The 25,731-nt window shown below is 38.6% G+C and overlaps 1 protein-coding gene across 2 annotated transcripts in view; it reads right to left on the reverse strand.

The window, feature by feature from the left end:
• Positions 1-8,481: 8,481 nt before the first annotated feature.
• Positions 8,482-25,731, reverse strand: part of trpc5a (transient receptor potential cation channel, subfamily C, member 5a) — a 255,155-nt gene continuing 237,905 nt past the window's right edge. For both annotated transcript variants that reach the window (XM_051935204.1, XM_028816118.2), the window contains exons 8-11: positions 22,492-22,698; positions 19,324-19,365; positions 19,032-19,121; positions 8,482-11,390 (exon numbers count right to left, since the gene is read on the reverse strand). In XM_051935204.1, coding sequence (XP_051791164.1) covers positions 10,659-11,390; positions 19,032-19,121; positions 19,324-19,365; positions 22,492-22,698 — 1,071 coding nt within the window. In that variant the 3' untranslated portion in view covers positions 8,482-10,658. The remainder of the gene's footprint in view (positions 11,391-19,031; positions 19,122-19,323; positions 19,366-22,491; positions 22,699-25,731) is intronic.

The following is a 25,731-nucleotide window of genomic DNA, read 5'->3' on the forward strand; positions in this document are numbered from 1 at the left end:
GGAAGACTCTCCTCAATCCCACTAACATGCCTTTCAATGAGGAAGCAGAGCCTGGGGACTCGGAGGTGGGCTGTCCCATCTCTGGGACTGAGGTCACCGAGATAGTCAAAAAAACTTCTTGGTGGCAGGGCCCCAGGGGTGGATGAGATACGCCCGGAGTTCCTCAAGGCTCTGGATGTTGTAAGACTGTCTTGGTTGACATGACTCTGCAGCATCGCATGGACATCGGGGACAGTGCCTCTGGATTGGCAGACCGGGGTGGAGGGTGTGTTCCAACTACAGAGGGATCACACTCCTCAGTCTCCCTGGAAAAGTCTATTCGAGGGTCCGTCAGATAGTCTAACCTCTGATTCAGGAGGAACAGTGTGGTTTTCGTCCTAGTCGCGGAACAGTGGACCAGCTCTACACCCTTGGGAGGGTCCTGGAGGGTGCATGGGGGTTTGCCCAACCAGTCTACATGTGTTTTGTGGACTTGGAAAAGGCATTCAACCGTGTCCCTCGGGGAATCCTGTGGAGGGTGCTCCGGGATTATGGGGTACCGGACCCCCTGATAAGGGCTGTTCGGTCCCTGTACAACCAGTGTCAGAGCTTGGTCCGCATTGCCGGCAGTAAGTCGAACCCATTTCCGGTGAGAGTTGGACTCCGCCAGGGCTGCACTTTGTCACCGATTCTGTTCCTAACTTTTATGGACAGAATTTCTAGGCGCAGACAGGGCATTGAGGGGGTCTGGTTTGGTGGGCTCAGGATTGGGTCACTGCTTTTTGCAGATGAGGATTTCCTGTTTGCTTTATCAGGCCGTCCGTGATCTTCAGCTCTCACTGGATTGGTTCACAGCCGAGTGTGAAATCGGCAAATCGGTTCGGCATCGGCCTGTCATGGTGAAAAAGGAGCGAAGCCTAAAGGCAAAGCTCTCAATTTACTGGTTGATCTACATTTCTCCCTCATGGTCATGAGCTGTGGGTAGTGACCGAAATGAATGCGAATACAAGCGGCTGAAATGTTTCCTCCACAGGGTGTCTAGGCTTTCCCTTAAAGATAGGGTGAGGAGCTCAGAGTTAGAGCCACTGCTCCTCCGGATCGAGTGGAGTCAGATGAGGTGGCACGGGCATCTGATCAGGATGCTTCCTGGACGTCTCCATGGTGAGGTGTTCCGGGCACGTCTAATTGGGAGGAGGCCCCGGGGAATACCCAGGACACGCTGGAGGGACTATGTCTCCTGGCTGGCCTGGGAACGCCTTGGGATTCCCCCAGAAGAGCTAGAAGAAGTGGCCGGAGAGGGAAGTCTGGGCATCTCTGCTCAAGCTGCTGCCCCTGCGACCTGATCTTGGATAAGTGGAAGAGGATGGATGGACTTATATCAATGCGCATATGTACACATAATGGTTAACAGTATACATACACCACAAAAAGTAGATCTATTAACATACTATACATAACAGCAATGAACAAAAAATTTATTGGGGGGGGGGAGGATTATGAAAGTAAGTTAGAATAGCTTAAAAAAAACAGCAAAACACGCAAAGTAGGTATTAAAATGATAATGTAAAAATAAATGCATGTATACATACAGAAGTAAAACATTTCAAGTAACACAATTAGCAGTACCAGTCAGTCAGAGAAAGCCTAAGTACCTGACTCAATCTCAAACCCCGTCTTTCTCACATGATCAGATAGCTATTGACCCAATTAAAAACAAAGTGTGATTTCATGTGTGATTGCATTGATCAGTCCTGAGCCGATAAGTGCATCCAACGCTAAATCCCCCGAATCCTTTAGCATAAGAGCACCACAATACACACAGTTAGCTGCATCCTGTTAATGTGATATCCCTGAGGGTATGATTCAGGCACTGGAGGTGCATCTTAATGGTTGTGTATTATGACTGAATTATACCTTGATACAATCCAGACATAAAACCTGATGATTCTAGTTGTAAAAAATGGCAAAACCCTGCAAAAGAAGCTGTAATTTGAACATCTTTTGCTACGCACTTCTTTAATAACCTTGTATCCCAAAGTGTGAATTAAGTGAAAAAGTGCAATAAAATGCATTAGTAACTGGGACACCTTTATGTTAAGTGATTTAGAATATGCTGAAATTCATGTTACACAAAAAAAAAAACTACAATGTAGTCACACCTTTCCTTTTTTGTTGATGCTATACTTTGCTGGAAATTATACAAATGTGTGTTGCATTGTGGTATATCACAATTCTTTTTGTTATATTGTGATGGAATTAAATGCAGCATATATTCATCAGGAATTATAAAGATGGTTTTAAAAGAAGAAAGTGGTCACACAGTTTAAATGAGAAAAATCATTATGTATGTTAGTTAAAAATTAAGATGCCTTGAGAATTGATTTATAATTACATTGTGGCACCCTGAATTTTAATTACATCAAATTGTGTAGTGCCTAGCGGTTCACACACACAACTAGATACTTACCTTTGATTTAAATGTTGCAAATAAAAAAAAAAACACTTTAATTCTAATCATTATGCCTTATAAATTCCACTTGCAATTGATAAAGACTTTTTTCTTGTTTATTTTGGTGGCGTTTTATATTCCTGAGGTTTTGAAACCTGCCAAGTTCAGTTTTTTGCATCCATTCATCCATTTTATATTTTAAAATTTTAGTTACTGTACTATGCAATTGATGGTGAGGGAAGCCAGGAATTATTTACACACAGTAATTCTTCTAATCTAGACATTAGCTTAAACAGAATTTTTAAAAGATTGTGACCATGGGCAGTTTCAAGAACATTTTTTTTTTTTTTTATATATATATATATATATAAAGAACCAAAATATAATTCAGATAAAGTCCTAACAAACTGTAGTTAGAACTTTTTGACTGAGGTTCTAGTATCTCTTGTTGGGTACTACATATACAGTGTGTTATTCAAAAGCTACCCTTTAAGTCTTTTTCAAATAGCAGTAAAGACTCGCATAGGGTCATTGTATAGGAAGTATTCAAGAAACCAGCTGTAAGATTCAGGGAGATGGTTTCTACTTACAGCCGTTCAGAAACTGGACTGATGCGAATCTGACACCAAAGGATGCTCCACGCTTCTAATACTGTATATCGAGAGAAAACCCTGTTAAGCATCCAATAATGCCTGGTTTATACGCGCCGCATAAAGCTGGCATGCAGACCATAACACAAAGTGTGTGTGTTGAACAATCGAAACACATTCATTCTTGTTGCATCACATTTATATTCTCTCAAGTCAGTGTTGGGTGGTTAATAATGTCACAGCCGAGGATGTGAGACTCTGCTGATGGAAGAAGGATTGTGCCCGCTATTACGGACTTTAAAAAAAGGTGTGTCAGACTATTGACTCGAGTATAAACTTGGCATAAGGCAGCCGTGTGACCCTGTCGACATGGCACAAAGTGGCCTGCAGTAGACACACAAATATGCTATTTCTCTTTTACTGCAGTATAATTTAAGTATGGAGTTCTAAGTACTTTATGAGCATTATGATCAATTATTATGAACAATGTTGCACTTCCTCTCTCTGACACACCAACAATGAGGAATTTCAGTCAACAAAGCATTCAGCAGAAGTGTGTCAAGAAATGTTACTGGGGTTCCTTTATACCAATAGCAATATGTCTGTATAATGCCTCACGGTGACAGCCAAGTTAGAACTTTCCTTCTTTTCAATTTTCTTAATAGGAATTACAATGCATGTTTTGACCGAAGTGTGTGTGTACATTTATTTACTTATTTATCTACCTTTTTTATGTATTTAATAAGCTTCTGTAAAAACCAAATTTCCCCTGGGTACAAATAAAGTTCTGTCTATATGTCTATGAATAATGTACTTGTATGGTAAGAGCTCTGTAAATCAAATATCACGCACTGGCATAAGCAGAAAAATGAAGAAAAAAAACTCAAAGATGCATTTCCAACTTGAGGGGGAATGCCTAAAAACAGGAATGATGTTACATTCTCTCAAGTAGAAGATTTTGGTGAAACCTCCAGAATATTGTAATGATTTGCAATACTCAATTTTCCTTTGAGCTCCCTTAATACAAGTTTGGGATCATAGGTGCATTTGTGGCATCTGAGGGCAGTTAGATTACAATTGGCAGTTAATTTAATGTCCTAAACTGTTTTCAAAAAAAAAAAAAAAAACGACAATGAATGGCTGAAAAATGGACAAGACAGACAAAAGAAAACGTTTTCAAACCTGCTTAATCTAAATCAGAGATACAAGCTGCCTTAACCCCTTTTGTTCATATGGAGATTTTGGCATTATTATGCCTAAATTACATTTCTAAAAATGTATGACTACAGTATTATTTGGCTTATGTGATAAAGGGGCTTTAAATGACTAAAGAATGAGGAGTATAACACTTCAATTTAAAAAAAAAAAATCTTTATATGAATATAAAAGGCCTTTGTTGCACACCAATATCAACTAAATAAAACAAAAAAAGACATTTTAGGAATTTCTCCCCAATAACTGGATTTTACAGTATATTTGCATGACATTTTATGATGCAGAATCAGTTCTGGAATCGGTTTTGTTTTTGTGCTAATCTGTTATCAATGTACCAAGTTTGCATGTCTTATCCCATAGCATTGTCAAGGTCTACTGGTTTGCACCTAAATCTCTCAAAACAAGTATTGCAGTTTTTTTTTTTTTTTTTTTTTTAAGAAAAAAAAAATATGTATACATCATTGAGACAACAAGTAAACAATGTGTAACTGTGAACGTATAATTATGTACTCATCCCAACATTTTACTTTCAGAATTATTTTTCATGTCAGTCCCTGAAACAATTTCTGTTTCCCACTAAGCACAGTAAGACCTTACCTTTTGTAGAGTAGATTAAAGGTTTGTGCTGCAGTTCACACATCTCCTGATTTCGGGTGTAATTATTTTGTATTTTGTTGTTGCATTTTTTTTTCTCCTTGCATTTGACATCTGGAATAAAATAAGTACATACAGTACATCTGTTTTCATGCCAGCTACCTCCAGTGCTAGGGACAATGCCTTTCCTGACAGTCTTGGACGCATCTGGCAAACCGCCTTGAACAGGGCACCCATATATACACCTAAACTATTCACACAGGGGCCAATCAACCTAAACAGTACGTTTTTGGCATGCAAGTCGAAAACTGGCACAATCCGTAGCAGTGGAGTGGAACAGTGACATTTTAATAATTGTGGGTGAAACTGCAAGTGGAGGTGTGATTTAAATATCCAAAGTTTGAGCAGTGTGCTTCAGCTACATTTGATGGTGTTGGTGGTTCCCCACATGAAATAGCAAAGGATAGTCTGGGGCCGGGTGATACAAATACACTTGATCTGACAGCTGTACCCCCCATAAACGTTTGCTCTGTCTAGTTAGTGTGATTCAGTGACATTCAGTCAGACACAGGGGCCTCATTGTGAAACTGTGAGCAGTGGCACATTAAAGGTTCATTTGATTGAAGAGCAGTCCCCTGTAAAAGTTCTCACCGTGTGATTCATTGACATTAAATGGGGGTTGTCCCCTTGTGAAACCCTGGGTGGGTGCAACGCAACAATACTTCACCGGTATGCTAAAAAGTTGAAAGTGAAGGAGCACTTCTGTTGATATCTAACCTTGGAAGAACATACAGCAGACAGCGTCAGGATATGTTAATCGAACCCATGACCCTTCAACATTAAAACCGCATGCTAGGACGCCTCAAAGATTTAATGAGCAATACTTAGAAATCGAGCATTGAATTGAGTCCTTCAGCAAACACGTGGGTTCTTGATAGAGTCAATACTGTAACTCAGGGTCTTCATATTCTGTGTCAATCTGTAACATTTTCAGGAGTTCCTCAACTGTATGTTTACTTTTTAATTTTGCAGAAAGCATTTCCTTAGTACAAACTTCGTCTTATTGTGCACCAACTAAGCTTTCTGCTTTGTGAGTAAAGATGAGCTGTCACATATGCAGTTTGTTTCCAGCAATTTTACACACAGCTGTGATGTCATATGAATGACCAATCCTAGACAGCCATACATCATTGGAATTCTCTGAACCTCAGCTATTAAATGTTAATAAGCCTTTTACTGTACATAGCTCAAGGTAGGTGTGATCTTTTGATAAAAGCAGATTCACAAAGCTGTGATACAGTGCTCACTTCTGCACATATGTGTGCAAATCACATATTTTACTAGTGAAGGAGAGCAGTCAGCATGGAAACTTGCAGTTTATTTGAAAGAAGACACTCTTGGTTATGTAAGAATACCATCCTTGCTTTTGATTGACTTGTGGGGTTATTGCAACATACACAGACCACTTTGAAATTTGGCGGAATCCCACTGGAGGGACATCATGTACTTAAGTGGCAATACAAGTTTAAAAAATAAAACACTTTATAGACTCTTGCCTGTGTTTAGGGGGCTTGCTGGATACGTTGTGGTATGAGGCATTTAGCAGGTGTTAAAACCATGGGTTAAGATATACAGTATACTTCTACAGAAGGGTCTACAGAATTTTATGAGAATATATTCCTTCCGATTATGGGTTTCATTTTTTCTGAAAAGACAGCTCTAGTAGTCAACCACTCACAAAGGCTGGTTTTAAGAATATAAGCAAACTTGCACGTTGATAGCAATGATTTATTTTTTTTCTTAAGCTGTCCATGTAAAAGGTTACAAAAAAATCAAACACAACAAGTCTAGTTAAAAAGTTGCTTTAATAAACATTGCAAAAAAATATATTTTTGCAAGCTAATTTAAGGAAATTCAATTTATTGAGCAGATTTTCAAACCTAACTTATTGCATGTGTACAATGAGTGATTGCATATCAACCAGCTCTGAAAATATTCTGAAAATTACATTTCAGTCAACTTTTATAAGTAGTAGTAGACGTTTTACATAAAGGTCTCCTTGTCCCATAATCTCAACCCAACCCCCACCCATACAATATCCTCCCTCAAAAATTTGCCCGGAATGGCAAATATAAAATCTTACTTTTTGACAATATAGTTTGCATATATCATGGTTGGGGATTTTAAAAACACTTTCCTCCCAGTTATTTTAAGCCTTTTATATAATATGAAATGCATTTGAATTGTACCAGAAAAAGCTCAAAAATGTTTATAGTAAAAAATAAATAATGCACACAGGTGAGAATTCTAACACATTAATAATTTAGATAAATAGATACATAAGACAAATCAAATATATCTGCAAGGATAAATTTAAAAGGAGACTTTTTATTAAAAAATATATTTTACTCTTGGTCTAATTTAAAAAGAACACAGCTTCAAAATGTGAGTTACGGACTGTAGCTAGACATTCCTCTACAACATTGCAGAAGGTAAGGCATTTGATGTGATTTGAATCAGATCAAGTGTACTTTTTGGATCTTCAGAACTCTGTTATTTGTGTATAATGAGAGCTGGGTGTGTAGGTAGTTTTAAATACTTTGAATGCTTATCTCAGCAGCCAGCCTCTCGGTTCACATTTAGAGTGATCCAATCTGTTAAAGGATTTCTCATGATCAAAAAAGATTAAAATGTACAAATACATTAATGGCAGTTTGACACTCCTCATGTTGGACTTGTTCTGTACATCTCCTTGCTCTTTAGTTTCATAGCAGTAAATTTATAAAGAGTATTTGGCACATCCTGTGTGTGTGTGTTTTCTATTTTATTTATAAGTCATGGCAAAATACTGTCATGAATATTGTAAATTAGAGTATTGTGTGAGAATTATGAACTGAAAGAATTTCTACTGGTCTTTATAGGTGAAAAGTATCTGAAAAAGCAAGTGTGGTTATTACATTATTTGGCTAAAAAACTGGTTTGACAAAGTCTCAGAAAAAATATGAGTCTAGCACACTGAGTCTGTGACAAATAATGAAATTCTCTTCTCTTTTTTAAACTTTCTGAGTTGTGTAGTGCAGTGCACCATAGTTTAAAATTTTTTTTTATACACAAACATTGAATATTGCTTGTTTCAGGGGTTTTTCTAATATAAAGAATTTCTGTTTTGAGGGATGGATAACAGTGACTTTAAATATACTCCATGTTATCTTCTTTGCATAATTGTTTAAAATATGTATATTAAACTTTTTCCTACAACTTTTATATTTGATTTTTTTTAAATACCACTTTGTTTTTGCAAATTTTGGAATTCTTCTAATTAGATGATGATATTTAGGATTTGAGGTAAGGAGTGTAATTTAAGTCAAGTGGACTTTAACTGTTTTGTGTTCATTGCACTGAGCTTCTGAAAAGTTTTATAGTCCTGTGTGTGATTAAAGACCACACGTCCAAACTCCAGCATTTCCTTTTGTATTACATCACATACAATATGCTATTGTTATTAGCACCACACATGTTCTTCTACTAGGATCAGAGTTTTAAAAGTCTGTATGCAAAGTCTGCACTTTCATTCGTACTTTGTAAATGTACCTCCAACTAATACAGCTGTGAAGTGTAAGAGTTGGTGCTTTGACTCTGAGCTGAGAGGTCTTTTATATGTATATCATATCCATCCATTAACCAACCCGCTATATCCTAACTATAGGGTTATGGGGGTCTGCTGGAGCCAATCCCAGCCAACACAGGGCGCAAGACAGGAAACAAACCCCGGGCAGGTCGCCAGCCCACCACAGTTATATGTATATGTTTTGTTTTTTTCTATTAAATCTTCCAACCTTCTTTTACTTGGAGACTTGGGGTTTCCTCTAAAAGTCCACAGACCTCAGATCATCTCTAAATAATGTGTATTTATATATATATATATTTTTTTTTTTTGTTTAACTTCCTAGTTTTTTTCTTGGAATTGTTTAAATAAAAAATAATTTGACATGGATTTCAGTTAATTTGAATTTTTTTCCCTAATAGTACTAGGTAGCAATGAAAGTCTGCAATTCCTGTGACTGCTGGAAAATGACCTTGCTTCTATCAACGTAGTTTCTGCCCTCTTTATGGGCTGTACGGCACTGTAAGTGTTTCTCCTCAATAGTAGACCACCATTGCGATAACTGAAGCACTACAAATGAAACTTCTGTATGATGCCTGGTTAACTGTTTTGATTATTAATGTGTTCCTCAAAAATTAAAGTCACAGCATCTATATATAACCGAGAGGGTGGCTGCAACTTACATTTTCATTTTTATCTCCAATTTGCAATTATTTTATGATAAATCAAGATAGCAGTTTTATGTATTAGATGTGTTTGTTTTACTACCCACACATAAAGTCTGTATAATGGTATTTTCAGTTTTGCTTTTTTCCCATAGTACAGTTTCTGTAGTGTATGATGATCTTGCCTATATTAAATGTCATCTTAATATATAGCATAAGATGAGCAAATCACAATGCAAAAATAAGCAAAGAGTGCTATTAAATGTAGTTTACAATGCAAACAGTATTATTCTTTCCCTTTCAGAAGTGATTTTCAGAAATATACTGAGAGGGAACAACATCCCCTTGCCCATTTCTGAAGGCTGTGTTCAAGGTCAGAAGTCAGAGTCTCACCTTTTCACAGTGTATGTTGAATGCCAGATTTCTTTTTCTTTATAAATCAAGCTGCTTTTCTGCCTTCTAGTACCCTCTCCCTTCTTTCTGGGAAGGCTGAACATACCCGTGGCTGTTGTCGTTTTATTATATAGTAAATTAAAAATTCCACAATTATTTATGCAGGATAAGCACTGATCACCCACTTTCCACCTCCTCTTTAATAATAATAATAATTAGCAAAAAAGAAAAATAGAAAACTTCCCAGCCATTCTAGCAAATCACCTTATTCCTTCTTGTTGTCCTTTCAGACAAAGCCTTAATGCATACTCATAAAGACCCCAGTATATTTAAAATGAGCGTTTCTAACATAGTGTTCTAGAGCTGCACATCAAAGGAAAATTTTAATTGATAAACTATAAAAAAAATAAGAAGCAAATCTTCTAGCTGTCTAAGCTAAATATGAGACATATCTTGGTAAACAATATTTCTTCCAACTTCTTAGTTATGTACAGTAGCTGGAACTACTGTGTATATCTGTTCAAAAGGTATTGCAAACAATTAAATTGTAGTTTTGAAAATAATGAAATTTAGTATGCTTGTTTTCATTTTTGAAGTGGAAAATCTTGAATTGGTTTCACTTCTTTTACTTTATATGAAACCATTCATTTGGATTTAATTGAACAATCCTGTCCAGATTATATATTATCTATAATTATGAAGTATAAAAAGCGTATATTGGGATTTTGACAATAGTGCCATCTTTTTTGATTCATAGAGTATAAATTTGAAGCACCCTCTTATTTTAGTTGTCTCATAAGTGATGAAATAACCAGACACATAATAAATATAAAAAACATCTCTCTAGGCTTCCCTTTCAGATTTATTTGGACCTTTTAGGGCCAAAGACCACGTTTTAACCCACCTGGACTATGTTTGACTGAGTAAAAAATAATCTTTAGACAGCAAAATTATACATGAGAAACAGTGTTCTGTTAATTATTACTATTGCAATCATAATATTCTTGGTTAGTCTTGACTGCTAAAAATGATCTGTGACAGTCAGTTAAAGCAGAATGAGTCAGTGCTACAGCCTTGCTCCTAGCTGTTGGAAGCAAATTTGCTGACCTGGGTTATAAACAAAGCTTGACATCAGTGATTATTTTTCCCTCCAACTTAGGTTGGTGTTTTTATAACATAGTTGTAACACTGTCCTCTTGGCCAGTTTTCCACTTGTTGTTCACAAGGCCACAGCTCCCATCCCATGCATCAAATACGTCCTCATTGGAATCAATTAGCTTACAGTTGGAAGCCGTGGTACTGGAAGCACAGTGAAGGGAGTTGCTGCAAACAGGAACCAAAAGATTGTCCGTGCCATTGACATTCGCAGCCTCACAGTTACCCACCTCATTTAAGTGACTTTCACTCCTCGTCACATCTTTGTCTTTAGCGATTTGAGAATACTTAAAATCCTGCCACATGAACTGGGGCTGGATCAGCCCATCTGAAATAGTGTACATTGGCTCTGAGTTCTGCTCCGGACGATGGCTATTCATTTTGGAGAATAGAAGGCCAAGTCTTTTAAAGGAGTCTTTTTTGGAATTGGAAATTCTTTGAAGTCTGTTTCCATTCTTGACAAAAGACTTCTTGAACCTGTTGTTCTTTGGTTTCTCCTCTACAATGTCAGTTCCTGACATGGACCTAAATAAAGCAGACACACTAAATGAATCGCTTCTTTTCTCTGCCACCCGGAACGAGACACTTCGAGATTTCGAGTGTTCTGTGGGGCACCCATCCTCATCATTCATTTCATCTTTGAGAGTGGCTTCACTGCTGGAGGAAAAGGTTCGCCTTGGAGGTTTTCTGTTGCCCAATAGATCGAGAACTTCATAGCGGAAACTGGAAATATCCTGTTTCAGTTCCTGCAGGAAGATAATAGAAATTTTAAAACAATATAGTTTTTGAGGAAGGCTCTTCTACATAGCTATCATTTTGCTTTCTGTTTTTAATAAAACAGAACAAAATATAACCAGAGTTTTGCCTGTTGCTTTGCACCCTTCATTTAAATTTAGGATTTGCCAGTTATATGAGTATTATGGTTATTTATAAAGTCTTTAATGACTACAGTTTTTTCTTCCTGTGATTATCCAAACAAAAGTTGTATATTCTTAAGTATCTTGTACATTGTTTAGAGCCTTAAAAGTAACAGCATTGCATATTATAGTTGTACATACTCTACATTAACTTAATGTTTTGTATAATTACACAAGTCTGTAAAAATCCTGTTTTTTATACTACTGTAAATTCCATGTAGGAGTTTTAGAATTCTTTGACGATTAAGTATTATATAGAAAAACTATAAACCTTCTATCCCCTGTGCAACATTTTTCTAACACAATTATTCAGCGTTTGCCTTAGATTCAAAGTTTGCAATGCATAGTTTTGTTTCTTTTGTTTTACTAGATAAAAAAATATCCAGTGCCGCAGCTGCTACCAATTTGTCTTCTCCCAGTTCACTTTTATAACAATATCCTCGATCTTACTTAATCCAGTTTAGGGTTTAGGAGGGGCCAGGGCCTTTGCCAGCAGCAGGTTCAACATGCTTTGCAACTATTATCAACTGTTGCTAAATTTCAAGAAATGAGTGTTTTTTTTAAAGAATTGTGTTGTCACAGCTGAGAAACGCCAGTTATGAGCAAAACCAGTGGGGATGGTGAACATGTATATTTCACACTTACATACTAAGAGGGGTGGAACTCTTAAGTATAGAAAACTCCTTCAAAACTTTTCTTGAAAGTATGAAGTTGTTGGGGAATTGCCAAACGTGTATCCTAATCTAGAACATCGATTACTATTTCGTGGTGAAGGCTTGAACCAGCAAACCTTCCAGTTCACAGTCCATTTCTTTAGATACGTTTGGCCTTGAACTTTAGTTTATTGTGAATATTTAGTGCTCCAATTTTCAATGCTATTTTGGTACCTCTTTGTCACACCCTCTGAAATGCCATCCTCCACCGCCTGGGGGTATGGGATCCCCTTGTCTATATTTTATTTTTATACCATTCACATGCAGTAAGGTCCTGATGTTCACTCACTTTCTGAAGCTCAAATTGATGGGGCTTGGTGGCTAATAGGCATGTTTGACTTGAGAGATACAGAGGTGATCATTAGAGACATTACCCTAGCGCAGTCTACAACTGTTTAGCTGATGAACTGTTGCTTCATGAGATTTTCTTTTCCCATACTTTCCCCACAGGCTTTCAATATGTATTTCTGATTAATAAAATGGTGACTGGTGCCAATGATATAGGGATAGTGATTTAATTCCACTTCTGTCAGTGGCTCATTTATTACAGACAGCTCAGTTTTGTTTGTTGTCATTTTCTTTATCCTTGAAGCTTTTGACAAAAATGAAGCCTTGGTGGTTGCCAAGTTTATACCAGCCAAAACAATTTTAATTACTGTAATTACTGGTACTGCAATAGTCATCCATTGTTAATGAGCTGATCCATATTTTAGGCAATTATTCTTTATTATGGCTGAAACCCAGCCACAGGGGATGCTCAAAGTAGTGTGTTTCTTCAAGTTGGTTTCAAGCCCGGATTAATATGGGGGGGATGGGGGGGGATTTGCATCTGGAAGGGCTTTCGGTGTAAAATTTTGCCAGATCAATATGCAGACAACAATACAGATTTCCATACTGAATTGGTCGAGGCCTGGATTAACAACAGCCACCACCTGTACTGTTAGCCAACAGGGTGCTGGTGGAAATTGGGCTACTGTTGGCCAAAGAAGGAGAAGAAGAGGGGGGAGATGTGTCCGGAGGCAGGAGGAGAGGAGGAAGGTAAAGAGAGTGGAACTGAGGGTAGGAACTTTGCATTTTGGCAGTATGACTGGTAAGGGGAGAGAGTTAGCTGATATGATGGAGAGAAGGAAGGCTGATATATTGTGTGTGCAAGAGACTGAATGGAAAGGGAGTAAGGCCAGGTGGATCGGTGGTGGATTCTAATCATTCTATCATAGTGTGGATGGGAGGAGAAATGGGGTAAGGGTTATTCTGAAGAACAGTATGTCAAGAGTGTTTTCGAGGTGAAACGAGTGTCAGGCAGAGTGATGATTATAAAATTAAAAACTGAAGCTGTGATGATGAATGTTGTTAGTGCATATGCCCCACAAGTTGGGTGTGCGATGATGAGAAAGAAGATTTCTAGAGTGAGTTGGATGAAGTGGTGGACAGTGTACCCAAGGGAGAACGAGCGGTGATTGGAGCGGATTTCAATGGACATGAATAGAGGGAAAGAGGAGGTGAGAGGTAGGTATGGTGTCAAGGAAAGATGGTCAAATGATGGTGGATTTTGCAATAAGGATGGACATGGCTGTGTTGAAAACATATTTTAAGAAGAGAGAGGAACATAGGGTGACTTATAAGATTGCAGGAAGATGCACACAGGTAGATTATACCCTATGCATGAGGGTCAATCTGAAGGAGACCAAAGACTGCAAAGTGGTGGCAGGGGAAAGTGTAGTTAAGCAGCATAGGATGGTGGTCTATAGGATGACGTTGGAGATCAAGAAGAGGAAGAGAGTGAGGGCTGAACCAAGGACCAAAGGGTGGAAGTTGAAAAAGGAAGACTGAAAGGTTGAGTTCAGGGAGGAGGTAAGATAAACACTGGGTAGCAGTGAAGAGTTACCAGACAGCTGGGCAACTACAGCAGAAGTAGTAAGAATGATGGCAAGAATGGTGCTTGGTGTGACATCTGGACAGAGGAAGGAGGAAAAGGAAACCTGGTGGTGGAATGGGGGAGTACAGAAGAGTATACAGAGGAAGAGGATGATGAAGAAGAAGTAGGGTAGTCGGAGAGATGCAGGAAGTAGATGAGTACAAGGAGATAAAGCGTAAGGTGAAGAGTGAGGTGGCAAAGGCTAAAGAAAAGGCAAATGATGGGTTGTATGAGAGATTGGACACAAAAGAGGGTGAAAAGGACCTGTATCAATTGGCTAGACAGAGGGACCGAGCTAAAAAAGATGTGCAGCAGGTTAGGATGATCAAGGATAAAGATGGAAACGTACTCACATGTGAGGAGAGTGTGTTGAACAGATAGAGTACTTTGAGAGGCTGATGAATGAAGAGAACGAGAGATAGAAGAGGTTGGATGATGTGGAGATAGTGAATCAGGAAGTTCAACGGATTAGCAAGGAGGAAGTAAGGACAGCTATAAAGAGGATGAAGAATGGAAAGGCTGTTGGTCCAGTTGACATATCTGTGGAAGCATGAGGGTGTTTAGGAGAGATGGCAGTGGAGTTTTTAACCAGATTGTTTAATGCAATCTTGGAAAGTGAGAGGATGCCTGAGGAGTGGAGAAGAAATGTACTGGTGCCGATTTTTAAGAACAAGGGGGATGTGCAGAGTTGTAGTAAATACAGGTGGATTTAATTGATGAGCCACAGCATCAAGTTATGGGAAAGAGTAGTGGAAACTAGGTTAAGAAGGGAGTTGATGATTAGTGAGCAGCAGAATGGTTTCTTGCCAGGAAAGAGCACTACAGATGTGATGTTTGCTCTGAGGATGTTGATGGAGAAGTATAGAGAAGGCCAGAAGGAGTTGAATTGCATCTTTGTGGACCTGGAGAAAGCATATGACAGGGTGCCTCAAGAGGAGTTGTGGTATTGTATGAAGAAGCTGGGGATGGCAGAAAAGTACATAAGAGTTGCACAGGATATGTACAAAGGAAGTGTGACCATGGTGAGGTCTGCGGTAGGAGAGACAGATGCATTCATTGTGGAGGTGGGATCAGGGATCGGCTCTGAGTCCTGTCTTATTTGCAATGGTGATGGATAGGTTGACAGATGAGATTAGACAGGAGTCCCCATGGACTATAATGTTTGCTGATTACATTATGATGTGTAGGGAGCAGGTTGAGGAGACCCTGGAGAGGTGGAGATATGCTCTGGAGAGAAGACGAATGAAGATCAGTAGGAACAAGACAGAATACATGTGTGTGAATGAGAGGGAGGTCAGTGGAATGGTGAGGATGCAGGGAATAGAGTTGACGAAGGTAGATAAGTTTAAATACTTGGAATCAACAGTACAGAGTAATGGGGATTGTGGAAGAGAGGTGAAAAAGAGAGTGCAGGCAGGGTGGAATGGGTGGAGAAGAGTGTTGGGAGTGATTTATGACAGACGGAGTATCAGCAAGAATGAAAAGGAAGATCTATAGGACGGTAGTGAGACCAGCTATGTTATATGGGTTGGAGATGGTGGCACTGACCAGAACAGTTAAAGATGCTAAGATTTGTACAGGGTGTGGCGAAGATGGGCAGGATTTGAAATGAGTACATTAGAGGGTCAGCTAAGGGTGTACAGTTTGGAGACAAAGTCAGAGAGGAGAGATTGTGTTGGTTTGGACATGTGCAGAGGAGCGATGCTGGGTATATTAGGTAAAAGGATGCTAAGGATAGAGCTGCCAGGCAAGAGGAAAAGAGGAACACCTAAGAGAAGGACTATGGATGTGATAAGAGAGGACATGCAGGTGATAGGTGTAACAGAGCAAGATGCAGAGGACAGGAAGATATGGAATAAGATGATCCGCTGTGGTGGCCCCTAACGGGAGCAGACGAAAGAAGAATTCTTTATTATTACTGATGAACACTGAAATCCTCCATTTCCGAGCAGGGAGTTAATCTTTACGTGTGTTTTCCTTCTGCAACTGAAAACTATAATCTTTCTTCTTTTGCCAATATAATACAGATTGCATATTCTTTTGAGGTAGCCCAAGTGACTTTAGGAGGTGAAGTTGGTGAGAGTACTTTTGAACCAGTGAATGTCTTTAAGATGAACTTGTTATCCACTGCAGTACCCAGATTTGGAAAGTGGCTCTTCCTCACCCAAGTGAACAACACTGACAGACTCCGTGTTCTGAAAAAGTTGACACAGAAGTTTGTAACTTACATTTTCTGACAAACTTGTTAAATGAATCATGAAAGCAGCTTTTTCATACTACTGTTATTAAAATCACAGGACACTTATTTTTCCTGAGAGCTATTTAAATGCCCTCTCATAGACTGGGGTTCGTAGTATTGCCACTGTGATTTCTGTGCCTATTCCCTTAGCTATGTTCACCTCTGAATAGCTCAGCAGGTTTTGTGCACACATCCCAAGGCTAACCACCTCTGCCTCCAGTGCATGCATCAGGACAAATACTATAGAATTATGTAAATGCAAGAGATCTGAATAAGTTATGAAAATCAAATGGCCATTTCTGAGAACTTTGAAGGCGAAAAAAATAAGTTGGCCAGCTCAGTGTGAACATCTGCAGTAAAATTTTGATGAATAAAATATTAAAAGAATCATGCAGTTATTTGGAATCTAGCTGAGATCATAAATTATTCAATCAGGTTTGTGATACAGTAACAGTGTTAATCATGCTTGTAGCCTTGTGTGTGTGTATGAATGTCTAGGTTATACATGTGTGTGTGTCTTTCTCTGTTTGTGTGTGTGTGTGTGTATATATGTATGTATATATAACTTATGTATACTGTATGAGAGAGAGAGATCATATAAATATTTTTTCCTGCACAGGCCTTGTTTGACTAATCACATTGATATGACTGCTGCTGTATTAAATCATTCCTTTCCAGATGTAGCCTAAGATTTTTTTTTTCTGTTTGCTGGCTATTGTCGTCTACCCTCATCTGCACTACAATTCTTTTTTCATCTAGTTTGTGTTGCCAACCTTACTACTTACTGGCTTTTTACATTTTCTTGTAATCCTTAACTTTATTGGACTTGACTCCACCAAATTTTTATTTGTGTCTATGTGTGCTTGCATCTCTTAAATCCCTTTCTCTGTCATCAGCTTATCCTTTCTGAACATTTAGCACCAGTATCTCTAGGGATTGCTTTCTGCATTATGTTTCTCTGACTAAGTGCATTCCTCACCAACATCTTTCTATTGAGTCATTGAAATTACAATCAGTCTCTGTAAGGTCACCCTGGCTTGTAGCATATGTCATAGCAAGACATTTTGGGCTATATTACTTATGGCATTTATCAAAATATATGTAGAGTAATGGACAACCCTGTTGCCTACTGCAAGTGTAGAATGTAATGGTGATTCCAACAGAGGCATGTAACCACAGTTTCACAAGTGTTGGCAAACAAGGGTAGGAAAACATTGCCTGCGGTGATGAATCCCAATTTGTTCTACATCATGCTGATGAGAAGCACCAGGATATTTCTAGTCCTGTAGATACTTTAGGCCTTCTTGGTGGTGGTTGTGGTATTCTATTATCAGAGGTGTTTTTCAAGGCACACAGTGTGTCCTTCATTACAAGAATTGTAATGTTAAGCCAACTGTAAATTACGTTTTTCAGCAAGGTCATGCTTTATTGTATATGGTGAAGGTCCTTAAATGGTCCTGTGAAGGCCAGTCCTTCCTCAATGGGGTGAGATCCACCACCAGTCAGTTAGCAACAATAACCAAACATTTTGGAATTGTCATGGTTTGGTATTCCACTTCTGATCTTTTGCCACCTTATTCAGTGTTCTGACAAACTCAGGTTGTTCTGCTGACAAATTGGTGACCAACTGATTATTAGGTATGTGAACCTAGTAAAGCGGGCACTCTGTTGACTGATGATACTTAATACAAAAAGTTTGTTTCTGACCCCGTCTGGTTTGACTGGACTGCCTTCCTCTCAAAAATTACTCCAGAGCAATGATTGCAGGAGTGTCCAAGGTGCTTTAAAGGGAGCATTGCTGGGTTCTCAATACCCAACTACTCTGGCACTGATATTGGCCAAATTGAGACTGCATTGTCATCTGATTTTTGTTCTGTATGTTTCTAAAAAATGTTGCATTGCTAGCATAAGAAAACCCTTAACAGGAAGGTTGAGTGTGCGGCACATGGGGGCACTGTGGCCAGCTTTGATTTTGGAAGGGGTGAAGATGCTACAACTATAGAAGGTATCTGCCACATCGAATCTTTTACAATGTAAGATATGACAGCGTTGTTGATTATTTTGTATGTACTGTAGCATTCCTGGAAGGGCTAGGAGGTCCTTTGGTACTGGAACAGCTGTATTGTTTATTTTCTCTAATATGTAGCTGGCTGGAGTTTTTGGTGTTCCCCTCCTCTCTGGCCATCTGACCACAATATAATATACTAACAAATCAGTCTCTGACATTTGCCTCTGTAACCATTAGATATTTTACAACTGTATATAGACAATTTAATTTATGCTCTGTGTGTGTGTTTTAACTGTCTAATAGTAATGTTTCTTCTATTTTTGTGCAACACTTTGTGCTGTTGTTTTTATATGAAAATGAATCATTAAATGTTCTCTCAAGGAAAGAGTCACAGTAGGGAAAACATTTAAATTGCTGTACCAGGATAATCTATAAAGCTTTAACCAGTAACTTAAAAACAGATTTTTTCCATTATCCCGTGAATGGGGTTTGTTCCATATGAAGCTGTTCCGTCATGAGGAATTATGGACTGGGCTTCTCCCTGACGGAACCTCTGAACAAGCAGGCACGAAATTGATGGCCAGTTTGTTCTTACCTTAAAATTCTCTTCTGTTAGGCCCTCATCTGTTTTTGCGCTTCTGATCATTGCTGCCACATATCTCTTCACTAAATTTCTTATGACTTCCTAAAAATCAGTTAAATATTAATACATGTTAAATTAAACTGCTTCAGAAAAATGAACATCAAAGAGTATTCCTTCCATGCCAGCACATACACACATACAGCTGCTGCTCTTTTGTCTTTTTGAGTTACAGGCAGATTAAAAATACATGAAATGAAAAGTATATACTGTATGATTTGTGGAGATGGATACCTGCCACACTTACCTGATAGTGTTGATTTTGGATAAGATTGTCAGCATGGCGTTCCTAAAAGTAAAAGAAGATAATGTTACCTTTGTATTAGGATGCAGGTGTAAATGTGCCGACGCTGCATCAAAGGAAAGGAAAGCAAAGGCTGCTGTCAGGACAGGGTACTGGTCTGATTCTCCGAGCCACAGAGTGCAATAAATGAGTAAAATGTTGTGTGTGTTTGGTGTCACTCCAATAAAGCAAGGAAACATGAGCCCTTTTTACTCTTTCAGAAAACATCTTTAAGTGGAAAATTCACAGTTCTACGTTGCCCGCCATAATAGTTGGGACACCATATGAGCATGCCTTCCATGTGTCGAAAAGGAAACATTTAAAAAAAGCAAGAGCTGAAGATGGCTGCATTAGAGGCTTGGCAGAGCATCACCAGATAAGATCCTCAGCAACTAATAATGTCGATGAAGTGCAGACTTCAAGTTGTCATTGCATGTAAAGGATATTCAACAAAGTACTAAATATGATGGCTTTAAAAGACCTGCCATTGGTGTGTCCCAAACATTATGGTTCCCTCAAATGGGGAGACCATGTAGAAAAAAAGTGTTTTTATTTCTACTTGCTGTGACTGAAATGTATGCAAATCCCCTTAAATGAAATTCTGCAATGTTCACTTTAATCATATCCAAATCGCTTAATTTGTGATTTTAAACTGTTGGGCAGAGGGGTCAATCAAGAAAAAACATGTCTTTGTGCCAAACATTATGGAGGCCACTGTATATGTTTTTCACTAATGCTGCTACCTAAGGTGGCCTCCAATATCATTATAGCTGAGTTAAATGACTTACTCAGAGTCTCACAGAAAGTTAGACAATGGGAGTTGGCCTGACAGCCCTGCGAGTTGAAATCCAGTGTCTTTACCTTATAGCTAGCAAGAGACGAAACCATGAGAGACCTTTTCCCATAGATGGTCAGTCTATATTTAATCTGACTTGCACATGTTTGGGATTTGGGTGGAGACCAGGGGACTCTTTAACAAACACCTTCACAGGTTCTGGGACAACCCCAAAGACAAAGTGATGTAGCTGAGCCCCAAAGCCTGGCACCCACACCCGTGATTGAGCAGTGCTATCCACTGTGCCACTATAATGCCCTTCTAATCAGTCTAATTGTGTTCATGCACCGCTTCATGTATTCCAAGATGTGCTTGAAGGGACTTTACAGCAAGAAAAGTTAACAGAGACAATGGCAATAATAAAAGTTGACACTGTAGAGTTTGACCACTGCTAAGCACCTAAAGGTTGCATGGAAATAGATAATAATAATAATAATTTTTTGCATTTATATAGCGCTTTTCTCACTACTCAAAGCGCTTAGCAATTGCAGGTTAAGGGCCCAACAGAGCAAAGTCTATATTGGCATTTACGGGATTCGAACCGACAACCTTCCGATTGCCAGTGCAGCTCCCTAACCTCAGAGCCACCACACCACCACATTAAACTAAAAATGTATGATGGAATGGGGCAATAATGAATTTTTAATAATAAAACCAAATCCTTACTTGTACCCCCACACACATGAAGAGCATCAAGTACGGGACTCCATTTACCCAGCAAACACTGAATCACGAAGTGGCATCCCTCTTAGCTGTAGTGTTTTTACCTTATACACTCACTGACACATGCAGTAAATGGTTTCATCTGAAACACATTAGAATGTGATGCTTTGAACCCAACTGTACTTAGAAGAAAACCTCTTTAGTGCTCCCAATTGTGCCTGTTTTATTTAGAAGTGCTTTAACTAACTAACATAAATGGTTGTATAGTTAGTTAAGAATGTTAGTGAAATTCATGTAGCCCCTCATTTCTCAACCTCATCAGCAAAAAAAACTAAAGGCTTTTATCTTCCTTCTCCATTATAACTTAATGAAGTGGCGCACACACACACACACACCCCTCTATGAAGTTAAACAGCCGTGCAGCTCGTGAACTGTCAAGTGGGAAAACAAAGCCCTAGACCTCTCCTTCTGTCCTACATAATGTTTAAGAGCAATGTCTTTAGTAACCAAAAACAAAAGTGTCACTTTCTAGAACAGGGTATGAAATAAATGTAACCACAGTGGGACTGTGAACTGAACTTGTATGAACTGTACGTGGTGCCCAAAAAAAACCAGAACAGTACACACAAAGTTTATACAGTACCACTGAATTTTAACAGAAATATAAAGATTAAAAATAGTTAAAGAAAAAAAGATTATAAAAAAGAATCTGAAAGTTTTGCCAAACAGCACCCCAGAGCACAGCTTGAAATTGGTAAAAGAATACTCGGGCAAACGAGACTTCAAAGAGAACAAGCTGTCCCATAAGCGAGAACCATAATATCTGCATTCATTTACTGAAGATGATCTAACGTTTGTCACAGAGCTTAGTGACACCTCAGTTGAAAGGTCCCTAAGTAGTGACATAGAGATGAAAAGCTCCTTGGTCTTGGGCATGAAGAGTGTGTTATGGAGGGCTTCTGCACCGTGCCAGGAATGAAGCTAACCTCCTCCTGCATGGGGTACTGTAGGGGCAGTACACAAATACAAGATGCGCCAGCTAAAGGAAAAAAGGTCCTTTATCTTTGAAGTGTAATACTTCTAGAAGTCTACACAAGTCTACTGTTGCCTGTAGGACGCATACTGTTTTGGGTATAAAGTAACTCTGATGTACTAGAATTTAAAAGACTGACATTATTCAGAGTTAGCAATGCTGGTATTAAAGAAACAGAGAAGGATTGCAACCCAGATTATTCATAAGGGCACAAACATCCATCTTGACTTAATCTTCTGAATCCACTTTTTTCACTACATGGTGAAGTGCACAGCAGGAGCACATGAGGGCATGGTGCCAGTCCCCAATGGGTGACACTCGTGTGCACAGGGCCGATTCAAAATCACCAGTTTACCTGACTTTCACATGTCTGGGATGTGGGAAGAATCCTCATGACCATGAAGATGTGGATAGGATATATGGTGCTGTATATATTTTATTAAAACAGTCAGTGTGCTGGGAATTGACTCCAGTTCCATGCAACTTTAGTTGGCAGAGCTAAACATCTGGGCAAAAGCAAATCAATTTAAGTTAACCATCAGTAACTTATAGTCAGAAAAACATCACCAAAAATTGTCATTTTAATTTATTCATGTCTTACTGTGAAAGCTCTGAAGTTCTCATGCTTCTTTTGCTCATCCTCTGGATTCTTCCATGAACACAGTTTCCTGTGTATCCACACAAAGAGGTACCAAGTTGATTTAGGGCTTGGAATGATGTTGAACGGAGGTGGAAGTGTGCCTCCCTCATCAAAGTAACTCATCCACAGCTTTGTTCGTGCAAACTTCCATTCAATATCGGCATGATCCTAAAGATTTTTTGGGACAATGTTAAGGAAGCTCCACTGGGCAGAGATCATTAATTACAGTTTTTTTTCAATGACATTAAGAGGCCTTTTTGTCTGGGTTGTTCAGCTTAAAGAGCATTCTCAGTCTAACATTGTGACAAAGAGATTTCATTAATCACAAAATGCATTCAGTGATGTCACCAGAGCAGAAAACTGCATTCATATACAGTGACAAGGACCTCAGACAGTAAAACCTCTTCGTCACACACTGGATTTCAAAGATTTTGCTTCCTGAACACTTTTGGGTGTATCCTGCAGATTTTGGCCTGCTGATCACAAAAATCACCCTCTCATGTACCATTTCATTACATTTTCCTATTTTTGTGATTTCCTCTCATATTGCAAATAGACATTTATCAGTACAACAACTACAACTGGAACATCTGTGGAGATCTATAAGTAGTGGCCCTGCTGATAGAAATGCAGCTCAGAGATACCAAGTCCTGTTGTTTCATTTGCTGTGCTAGAGAGTTTCATTACATTACATTACAATTAGTGTTGTGGCACATAAACTACTTGTCAATCCAGCAAAGACATTTTTGCCTCTTCATATAAAACATGGACTGATGAAAAATTTTATGAAAGTGATGATCAAGGAATGTGAAGGACTTCAATTTCACATAAGCTACAGTTGCCAAGATTAAGGAAGGCAGTTTACTTGGTCAATAACACGTCATCAATGACAAGGAGTTGGAAGATCTGCCGGTGGCATCTGGAGGGAATTGAATGGAAGGCATTCAAGGATGTTGTTAACAATATTTTTGGCAACTACACGGCACCAAAGTATGTCAAAATGGCTAACACAACGCTTCAAGCATACAAAGCTAAGAAGGGCATCGTGTTGCTAAAGAATCATTTCCTGCATTCACTTCCCTGCTAGTCCTGGTGCAGTCCGTGACAAAGGTGGTGAAAAGTGTCACCAGGACATTGCAATGTTGGAAAAGAGTATCAGGGCAAGTGGAATGCATCAACACTGGACGCTGAAACCAGAAGCATCAGACTCTTGAGTATAAACAAAAATCAGCAGGCTGAAATTATGTTTGTGTTCATCCTGAAGCTATCACCAAAAAATTTTCAGGAAGAAAAACCTTTCCCAAACACTTTGTTCGTCAGTGATTTTGGTAACTCCATTTATAATTGAATTTTCAAACCTGTTCAGCATACAGTACACCAGACTGCTGCAATAACAATGTAACAACAGTAAAACAGTGCATCCTGGTGCCACTTTGGCCTCAATCAGGGTGAAGCGTGCACATAGTTGATGGCTAAAGACTTGCATTCAGTTCTCTGCTTGCTCTCTTTTGTCTTGATACGAGGGAAATGACATTCAGGTGGGTGACAAAGTGTATCTAACCCAGGTTGTGACAGGCAGCAGTGCTAAACAAAAAAAGTACGACAATTACAACATTTCCTCAGCACCAGTAACAGTTGTCTTTTCAGGAAAGTGATGTCCTGTCACAGCTGGGGGCAGGTGGGATTCTTCAAAAAGACCTTGATTGTCATACTTCAAAAGGCCTCCTGTGGTTGTTTTGTTGTCATTTATTTAACTCCATGCTGACATTTCAGCACCTACCTGTCATGATTAATAATGAATGCCAAAAATGAAAAGAGCTGACGTATTCTTTTTGGTTGCCAGACTCCTAGTTCATTTTTTAGTCGTAGAGGTTTGGCAACCATGAAATCAAGGCATCTTAAAAGAAACTGAATAAAGGGAAAAGTAGAAAACATGTCAAGGTGATAACCTCAAGTTAAGCTTTTAAACCATTTAAATTTCGGCCCAAAACAAAGCTTCTTTTCTTCCAAGTTATTGCCTTTTTGATGCTTGTTCTTTTTCTACTGATAATTCCAGTTATTTTTCTAATCCTCCCATACATATTTCATCTCACATTTACCAACTCCTTCTAGACTTAAAAAAAGCACACCAAGCTTTCTAATCTGTCGATATATAAAATGGCCACCTTTGTGCCACTTATAGTAATGACACTCATCGCTTGGCTAATGGTGTCATCCACAGGCAATCCCCTAAGTGCCAAATCACAAACAAGAAAGTGAAAGAACATTAAAACAAGCAGGACGAGAATAGTCGTATGCACTTATTTCCTCCAAAATTATATGAAGTCTCGCTTTGAGGGTCCCTAAAGTCACTACTTGGTCCGCAATGTCACACACTAGTTGGTAACTTATTCCATGTTTCTGTTGTTCTCTGTGTGAAGAAAAATGTACTAACATCTATGTAAAATTTACTCTTAACAAGTTTCCATTTTAAAGTAATAGTTTCAATCCACTGGACTAATTCCATTCATAATTTTAAATATTTCAGTCATGTCTGCTCTTAATCTTTCACTTAAACTGTAAAGGCTCAGCTCTTTTAATCTTTCCTCATAACTCATCCTCTGTAGACCTGGAATCAGTCTAGTCGCTCTTCTCTGGACCATGTCCTTTTTGTAGCTGAAGACCAAACCTGCATGCAGTAATCCAGATATCTAACTAGTGCGTTATAAAGCTTGAGCAGAACCTCCTTAGACTAGCACTCTACACATCAAGGTGCTATATAACATTCCGTTAGCCTTCTAAATGATTTCTGAACACTGTCTGGAAGTTGATTGTACTGAGTCCACTACAACTCCCAAATCCTTCTCATATGGTGTACTTTCAATTTCCAGACCTCCCATGTTGTATTAAAAGCTAACATTTTTACTTCCTATGTGTAATGCTTTACATTTATTCACATTAAATTTCTTCTGCCAAAACATCTGCCCAAGCCTGTATGCTGTCCCAATTATGTAATTATTCAATGAATTCTAGATTATCTGCTAATTCAACTAGCTTGGTAGCATCTGCAAACTTAACCAGCTTGTTACTTATAATCCTATCAAAATAATTTTTATATTTTATTTTATTTAATTATATTTTATTTTTATAATTTATTTTAAAAATAACAGCGTTCCTAGCACTGACCCCTGTGGAACATCACTCTTAACATCAGCCAATTCT

The sequence above is a fragment of the Erpetoichthys calabaricus genome, chromosome 12 (genome assembly GCF_900747795.2).
Source record: "Erpetoichthys calabaricus chromosome 12, fErpCal1.3, whole genome shotgun sequence".
Taxonomy (NCBI): Eukaryota; Metazoa; Chordata; class Cladistia; order Polypteriformes; family Polypteridae; genus Erpetoichthys; species Erpetoichthys calabaricus.